General features: G+C 50.6%; 1 protein-coding gene across 2 annotated transcripts in view; it reads left to right on the top strand.

Annotated features, from left to right (window-relative positions):
• The first annotated feature begins 4845 nt into the window (after nucleotides 1-4845).
• Nucleotides 4846-8623, top strand: part of MORN3 (MORN repeat containing 3) — a 41819-nt gene continuing 38041 nt past the window's right edge. For both annotated transcript variants that reach the window (XM_037995944.2, XM_073021172.1), the window contains exon 1: nucleotides 4846-5285. In XM_037995944.2, coding sequence (XP_037851872.1) covers nucleotides 5141-5285 — 145 coding nt within the window. In that variant the 5' untranslated portion in view covers nucleotides 4846-5140. The remainder of the gene's footprint in view (nucleotides 5286-8623) is intronic.

The following is an 8623-nucleotide window of genomic DNA, read 5'->3' as shown; positions in this document are numbered from 1 at the left end:
AAGGCCAGGTGCGGTGGCTCACGCCTATAATCACAGCACTTTGGGAGGCCGAGGTGGGAAGATCACCTAAGGTCAGGAGCTGCAGACCAGCCTGGCCAACATGGTAAAACTCCACCTCTACTAAAAATACAAAAATTAGCCGGGCATGGTGACCAGCATCTGTAATCCCAACTACTCTGGAGGCTGAGGTGGGAGAATCGCTTAAACACATGAGGCAGAGGCTGCAGTGAGCTGAGACTGTGCCACTGCACTCCAGCCTGGGTAACAGAGCAAGACTCGCTACTGGTAGAAGGAATGCTTAACCTGAGGACCACCAACTCCCACAGTGGGAGTCCCTGAAAGCGCCTCATTCATTCATTCACTCATTCATTCATCCAACAAATACTGAACAAATTTGTGTGTCTGGCACACTTCTAGGTCCTACAGAGATGGCAGTAAGAAAGCACAAAAACTTTTCTGCTTTCAAATAGGGCAAAATGCCAGTAATTGGTAAAAATAGGCAGAGGCAGTAACAGGTGTTCATTGTAGTTATTTTTTTTTTCTGTGTTTGAAATTTTTATTGAAAATAGAAGTTGGAAGAAAAAAATGTTTGTCTTCCAAGAGACAGACAATAAATAAGGGGTGTATGTGTGGTGGTGCCAAGTGCTAAAGAGGACATAAAACAGAAATGAGGGGGTTGGCAAGTGTATATGGAAATTCCAACTTTAAATAGGGTGATTCCAGGAACTCCTCACTGAGAAGGTGATTTTTGAATAAAGCCCTGAAGGAAAGAAGGGAATGATCCAGGCTGCTTTCCGGAGGAACAGATGTCCTGGCAGCAGGCACAAAAGAGGCAAAGGCCCCAAGGCCAGAACATGCCCAGTATTTTCCAGGAACAGCAATGAAGCAAGTATGTGGCTGGAGCAGAGACGGGGTGCCAGGAGTGGGGGGGACAAGGTCTGATTGGAAAGGGGAGGCGCTGGCAGATCACCAGGGCTTTGAAGGCCACTGGAAGGGCTGCAACTTTTACCCTGAGTGACCAAGGGAGCCCCTGGAGGGTGTGAGCCAAGAGTGACTGAAGCCGACTTGTGTAGGGTAATGAGAAGGCACCCTTCAGGATTTGGGGAGGTCTCTAGAGCTTCCATGAGACGCTCAAAGCAGTCCAGACTCCTATAAGGCTAAGGACCAATGTGACGGTAGGGCACAGTGGCTCACGCCTCTAATCCCAGCACTTTGGGAGATGAGGTGGGCGAATCACTTGAGGTTAGAAGTTCAAGATCAGCCTAGCCAAACCCCATCTCTACTAAAAATACAAAAAATTATCTGGGCGTGGTGGTGGGCGCCTATAATACTATTACTTGGGAGGCTGAAGCAGGGAGAATCGCTTGAACCCGGGCGGCGAAGGTTGCAGTGAGCCGAGATCGCGCCACTGCACTCCAGCCTAGGCGACAGAGTGAGATTCCATCGCAAAAAAACAAAACAAAACAAAACATAAAAAACAAAAAAAGTGTGACGTAAGTTTGACGATCAAATTTTGCCGCTACCGGATCTCTGCAGGAAGGGGCGGGCACTGCCTGGTTGCTAGGCTGGGGCGGCGCGTTGCCATAGCGACCCCGGCCGGGCCCGGGGCGCCCGCAGCTGCAGTAAGTTGAAGCTAAAGGCTGCGATCCCGCAGGTGAGCGCAGGTGAGCCGGGCGCATGTGGGGCAGGCCCGGTTCCTCCCCCTTCCATTGTGGGTTGTTGTTGTTTTTCCCTTTGAGACAGGGTCTCCCTCTGTCCGGTAGGCTGGAATGCAGTGGCGCCGGATGATAGCTCACTGCAGTCCCGACCTCCTAGGATCAAGGCATCCTCCCACCTCAGCCTCCCGCATAGCTGGGACTACAGGCCTGCGCCACCATGCTCAGCTAATTTTTTTTCTTTTTTCTTTTTTTTTTTCTTTCTTTCTTTCTTTTTTTTTTTTGTAGAGACAAGGTCTCACTATGGTTTCCCAGGCTGGTCTCCAACTCTTGGACTCATGCGATCCTGCCACATCAGCTTCCCAACGTGCTGGGATTGCAGGCTGCAGCCCCCGTGCCGCCAGGGTGGTCTGTTACTCAGCACCAAAACCACCTGGGCCGACTTTCATTTCCTGTCAACAGCCCACGTGTTAAGACCACAGCCTCCGTGGAGTAGAACCTATGTTCCCTAAACTGTGGGATGGAGGGTGATTTTAGGTTACACTTATGAGGTGTGAAGTAACATCCAATGACATCATGAGAAAGTTATTAGAGTCTGGGTTCTCTTACAATTCTGAGTAAGCCAAGGAGAGTCAGTTTGGTGATTACATGACATTAACACCTCTTTTAACATTTACTAATTTTTTTTTTTTTTTTTTGAGAAGGAGTTTTGCTCTTTTCGCCCAGGCTGAGTGCGGTAGCGGGATGTCAGCTCACTGCAACCTCCTCCTTCCAGTTTCAAGGGATTCTCCTGCCTCAGCCTCCCGAGTAGCTGAGATTGCAGGTGTTGCGCCCCGCTAATTTTTGTATTTTTAGTAGAGACGGGGTTTCACCATGTTGGCCAGGCTGGTCTCAAACTCCCGACCTCGTGATCTGCCCACCTCAGCCTCCCAAAGTGCTGGGATTACAGGTGTGAGCCACCGCGCCCAACCTTACTAATTCCTATTTTTAACAGAGACCTTGGAGCTCAATCTACTCTAAGCCATAGCATCTAGCTAAGACTTAAGTTGGTTCGTTCAATGTTTTTATTTTTACATTTATCGTTGCCTTAGGGTACCTGCTACTGGTTTTCTATTTATAATAATGATACGTAAAGTCTCCATTCTTCTTTTTTTTTTTTTTTTTGAGACGGAATCTTGCTTTGTGGCCCAGGCTGGAGTGCAGTGGCGCGATCTTGGCTCACTGCAAGCTCCGCCTCCCTGCAAGCCCCGCCTCCCGAGTTCACCCCATTCTCCTGCCTCAGCCTCCCAAGTAGCTGGGACTACAGGTGCCAGCCACCACGCCAGGCTAATTTTTTTGTATTTTTAGTAGAGACGGGGTTTCACCGTGTTAGCCAGGATGGTCTCGATCTCCTGACCTTGTGATCTGCCCGCCTCGGCCTCCCAAAGTGCTGGGATTACAGGTGTGAGCCACCATGCCTGGCCTTTTTTTTTTTTTTTTTTTTTTTTTGAGACAGAGTCTCACTCTGCCTGGCCCAGGCTGGAGTGCAGTGGTGCAATCTCGGCTCACTGCAGCCTCCTCCTCCCGGGTTCAAGCGATTCTCCTGTCTCAGCCTCCTGAATAGCTGGGACTACAGGCATGGGACACCACACCTGGCTAATTTTATATTTTTAGTAGAGACCAGGTTTCACCATGTTGGATAGGCTGGTCTTAAACTCCTGACCTCAGGCGATCCACCAGCCTCAGCCTCCCAAAGTGCTAGGATTGCAGGCATGGGCCACTGCACCTGGGCCTCCTTTTTTCAATATATGTATTTTTTAAAGTGAGTTAACTTATTTTATTATTATTATCATTATTATTATTAATTTTTTTTTTTTTTTTTTGAGATAGAGTTTCGCTCTGTCACCCTGCCGGTGTGCAGTGGTGCGATCTCAGCTCACTAAAAGCTCAGGCTGGTCTCTAACTCCTGGGTTCACGCAATTCTCCTGCCTCAGCCTCCTGAGTAGCTGGGACTACAGGCGTCCACCACCACGCCCAGCTAATTTTTTGTATTTTTAGTAGAGATGGGGTTTCATAGTGTTAGCCAGGATGGTCTCGGTCTCCTAACCTTGTGATCCACCCTCCTCGGCCTCCCAAAGTGCTGGGATTACAGGTGTGAGCCACCGCACCTGGCCTTATTATTTTTTAAGATTGAGTCTCCCTCTGTCACCCAACCTGGAGTGCAGTGGCGCCACCTCAGCTGGCTGCAACCTCCGCCTCCCTGATTCAAGTGATTCTCCTGCTTCAGCCTCCTGAGTAGCTGGGATTACATAGGCGCATGCCACCAGGCCCGGCTAATTTTTGTATTTTTAGTAGAGACAAGGGTTCACCATGTTGACCAGGCTGGTCTCGAACTCCTGACCTCAGGTGATCCACCCGCCTCGGCCTCCCAAAGTGCTGGGATTACAGGGATGAGTCACTGCGCCTGGCCCTCCGTTTTTCAATATATGTATTGATTTTTTAAAGTGAGTTAACTTATTTTTATTTTCTTCTTGAGAAAAGTTCTCACTCTGTCATCCAAGCTGGAGTGCAGTGGCATGATCTCGGCTTACTGCAACCTCTGCCAAGTGAGTTAATTTACATATAAAGATTAATAATAGTACATGTGATATTTGGAAATGGGAGGGGAAAAAATCCCAACGGCATAGAATTTGGGACCTGAGATTGTTTCCCCACTCCCAGTTTTTGCTCTGCCTGTTTTCTTTGCCTGGAATGATTTTTCCGTACTCCTAGGTGTGATTGTCAAAATACGTAACCCATATTTTGGGTTCATATTTTGGATTCATATTTGGCTCAGTGGCTCATGCCTGTAATCCCAGCACTTGGAGAGGTTGAGGTGGGTGGATCATTTGAGATCAGGAATGCGAGACGAGCCTGGCCAACATGGTGAAACCCCGTCTCTACTAAAAATACAAAAATCAGCCAGGCGTGGTGGTGGGCACCTGTAATCCCAGCTATTTAGGAGGCTGAGGTAGGAGAATCACTTGAACCCAGGAGGCAGAGGTTGTAGTGAGCTGAGATGGCGCCACTGCACTCCGGCCTGGGCAACAAAGCAAGATTCCATCTCTAAATAAATAAATAAATAAATAAATAAAAATATTTAGAAGACATCAAAAATATATATATATATATACACGTATACATGACCGCCACCCCCTCCCTGGGGGCGGCTTCTCCCTGATGCCATCACAAACCCTCCTGCTCTACTGGTCTCCCTAGATTCCCAAGTGATTGTGCCATCAGACCCCCTGGGAGGGGCCCCCTGGGAGAGGCAAGGGAGGGGCCAGCCAAAGGTCAGTCCAGCACTAAAGGATCCCCACCAAGGGCCGTTCACCTGCCCCGGGAACTCAGAACACACATGACTCGCCCCACTTGAGCTCAGGATCCCAGCATTACGCGGGGCACGCTGAGCCCCAGATGTTCCTAACCCCTTTCCAGCACCCTCCATCCTTGCAGAAGCAGCCACCATGCCAGTCTCTAAGTGCCCGAAAAAGTCGGAGTCCCTGTGGAAGGGGTGGGACCGGAAGGCCCAGAAGAACGGCCTGCGGCGCCAGGTCTACGCTGTGAATGGCGACTACTATGTGGGCGAGTGGAAGGACAACATGAAACACGGTGAGTGGGACTCCAGGACGGGCGGCCAGAGTGGGGCCGTAGCCACAGTGGGCAACAGGGCCAGGAAGGCAGCGTGCAGAGCTCACTGGGGACATGAGATGTGTCCCCAAGGCTCCCCCAGGATGAATGCTGGCCCAGGCCAGCTGGGGGCCTCCACGTGTTGGGGCTTCTGAACAAACTCAGCCCTGACTTCAACAGAGTGAGGGTCTCAGGACCAGCAGTGGACAGAGGGTCTTGAGAAACTGGCCTGTCCCCGGGGCTCTGGGACCTAGGGGGCTCAGTTCCTGCCTTCTGAGACTTGGGTTAAGCACTGGGCTGGCTGGCAACAAGAAAAGCCAATCCCCCCGAAACCAGCTTGCCACGGGGTTCTGGGCTTTGCGTTCATCTGTGATGCTCCGCAGAGGGCTGAGCTCCAGGCACAAGGGAGGACCCCCTACTCCATCCCCCGAGGAGGAGCCGGGGCTCAAGTCTGACCAGCAGGGGGCAAAGGGGTCCTGTTAATACAAACTAAATCCTGATTGGGGGAAAAAAAGAAAGAAAAAAGGCTTTTATTTTTAAATGTGGCACTGCTGCTCACTCCAGTCTTGCAATTCCAGACTGTGTACTCTTTTTTTTTTTTTTTTGAGAGGACAAGGCCTTGCTCTGTCTCAGAAAAACAGGCTGGAGTGCAGCGGTGCCTCGAGACCTGCAGCCTCAAGATCCTGGGCTCAATCCTCCTGTCTCAGCCTCCTGAATTGCCGGGATTACAAGTGGGAGTCACTGTGCCTGGCTAGATTCTGTGCTTTTTTTTTTTTTTTTTTTTTTTTTAAAGACGGAGTTTCACACTTGTTGCCCAGGCGGGAATGCAATGGCACGATCTTGGCTCATCACAACCTCCACCTCCTGAGTTCAAGTGATTCTCCTGCCTCAGCCTCCAGAGTAGCTGGGATTACAGGCATGCGCCACCATGCCCAACTAATTTTGTATTTTTAGTAAGACGAGGTTTCTCCATGTTGGTCAGGCTGGTCTCGAACTCCCGACCTCAAGTGATCCACCCGCCTTGGTCTCCCGAAGTGCTGGGATTACAGGTGTGAGCCACTGAGCCCGGCCCGATTCTGTGCTCTTAACCACCCTGCTCTCCTGCCTTGCTGGGTTAAGTGCTTTGGAGTCAAATAAACCCGGGTTAGGATCCCAGTTCCAGGCTGGGTGCAGTGGCTAACATCTGTAATCCCAGCACTTTGGGAGGCCGAGGCAGGCAGATCACCTGAGGTCTGGAGTTCAAGACCACCTTGGCCAATATGGCGAAATCCCATCTCTACTAAAGAAATACAAAAATGGGCCAGGCGGAGCCAGGTGCGGTGCACCACTGCACTCCAGCCTGGGTGACAGAGCGAGACTCCGTCAAAAAAAAAAAAAAAGTGCCTGAGTGTATTTTTCAGTTCTTGTGGGTGGCATATGTTGTGGACAGAGCCCTGTACACTGCACAACCCAGCTGTACTGCAGAGCAGTTGTGAAGCTTCAGGTAAGTCATTTCCCATTCACCAGGTCTTGGCCTCCTCATCTGTGATGGGACAGTGGGCTTCCATCTGTGTGAGTCTTGCCGTCCCTTAGACTTTGGAGGTATAGACCTAACGCCAATGGGTCAGGAGCTGCAGAAAGCAGACATCAGAGAACTGAGGCCCCCTCTCTTCAAGACACATGCTTTGACCAAGCTGAAGTGAGTTGCTGTGGTATAAGCAGATGGGAAGCGGTCAAGACAGTCGTCACAGAACTTGAGGACAGAGTGACCTGGTGGGTCCCCGCACCGCTCATTCATTCACTCCACAAACACTTACTGAGCTCCCAATCCATTCCAGGCCCTGTGTGGGGCATCCAGCATAATCCTAGCCCTCAGGGAGCTTACTGTGTTGCAGAGAACCTGCCCAGGAAGGTAACATGCTCATTTTACAGATGAGGCACATGGCGCTCAGAGAGAGGAAGTAACTTACTCAAGGTCAAGGGGCTACAGGTGAGGCATCTGGATATGAAGGGGACCAGAGAGGAGACATGAAGGAGCCATGAGAACACAGACAGTGGGAGAGGTGATGTTCCAGCTGAACCAAACAGGAGGTGAATGAGTTCACCAGGCAGGGGGCATGCCTGCTAGGCAGTGCAGCCAGAATTGGGGGATGCTCTGGAGGACTGAGAGGGTACTGGGCATGGCAGTGCATACTTGTAGTTCCAGCTACTCAGGAGGGTGAGGCGGGAGGATTGCTTGAGGCTAGGCATTGGAGACCAGCCTGGGCAACATAGCCAGACCCCATCTCTGCAAAATAGAATACTTTTTTTTTTTTTTGAGACAAAGTTTTGCTCTTGTCACCCAGGCTGGAGTGCAGTGGCATGACCTTGACTCATTGAAACCTCCGCCTCCTGGGTCAAGCCTGATTCTCCTGCCTCAGCCTCTTGAGTAGCTGGAATTACAGGCATGTGCCACCACACCCAGCTAATTTTTGTATTTTTAGTAGAGACGGGGTTTCACCATGTCGGCCTGGCTGGTCTTGAACTCCTGACCTCAGGTGATCCGTCTGCCTCGGCCTCCCAAAGTGCTGGGATTACAGGTATGAGCCACCGCGCCCGGCCTTAGAAAATAGAAAACTTAAGGAATTAGCTAGATATGGTGGTATACTCCTGTAGTCCCAGCTACTCAGGAGGCTGAGGCAGGAGGATCGCTTGAACCCAGGAGTTAAGAGAGGCGGCAGTGAGCCATGATTGTGCCACTACACTCCAGTGTGAGACCCTGTCTCAAAAGAAAAGAAAAAAAAAGAAAAAGAAAAAAAGGAGACTGGAAACCAGTGTGGCTGCAATAGAGTGAGCAAGGGGAGAGAGAGCGGGCAAGTCAGTAACACCAACCATATAGGGTCTCACGGGCTGTGATAACATTTGCCTTTATCCCAGAGGCAAGCAGCAAATGGCTTAAAAGTGGGGGCTGGACAGGCACAGTAGTTCACGTCTGTAATCCCAGCACTTTGGGAGGCCGACACAGGCAGATTATGAGGTCAGGAGTTTGAGACCAGCTTGGCCAACACAGTGAAACCCTGTCTCTATTTTAAAAATACAAAAAATGAGCCAGGCATGATGGCACACGCCCGTAATCCCAGCTACTCAGGAGGCTGAGGCAGGAGAATCGCTTGTATCCAGGAGGCAGAAGTTGCATTAAGCCGAGATCACGCCACTGCACTCCAGCCTGGGCAATAGAGTGAGACTCTCTCTCAAAAAAAAAAAAGGGGGGGGTGCCATGCTTGGTCACTGCTTATATCCTCACCATCCTAACACCCAGCGGGGAGGGGTGCACCAAATATGTGTAGCATGAATAGTGAGTC

The sequence above is a fragment of the Chlorocebus sabaeus genome, chromosome 11, assembly GCF_047675955.1.
Source record: "Chlorocebus sabaeus isolate Y175 chromosome 11, mChlSab1.0.hap1, whole genome shotgun sequence".
Lineage (NCBI taxonomy): Eukaryota > Metazoa > Chordata > Mammalia > Primates > Cercopithecidae > Chlorocebus > Chlorocebus sabaeus.
This window is presented reverse-complemented; position numbering and strand designations above follow the sequence as displayed.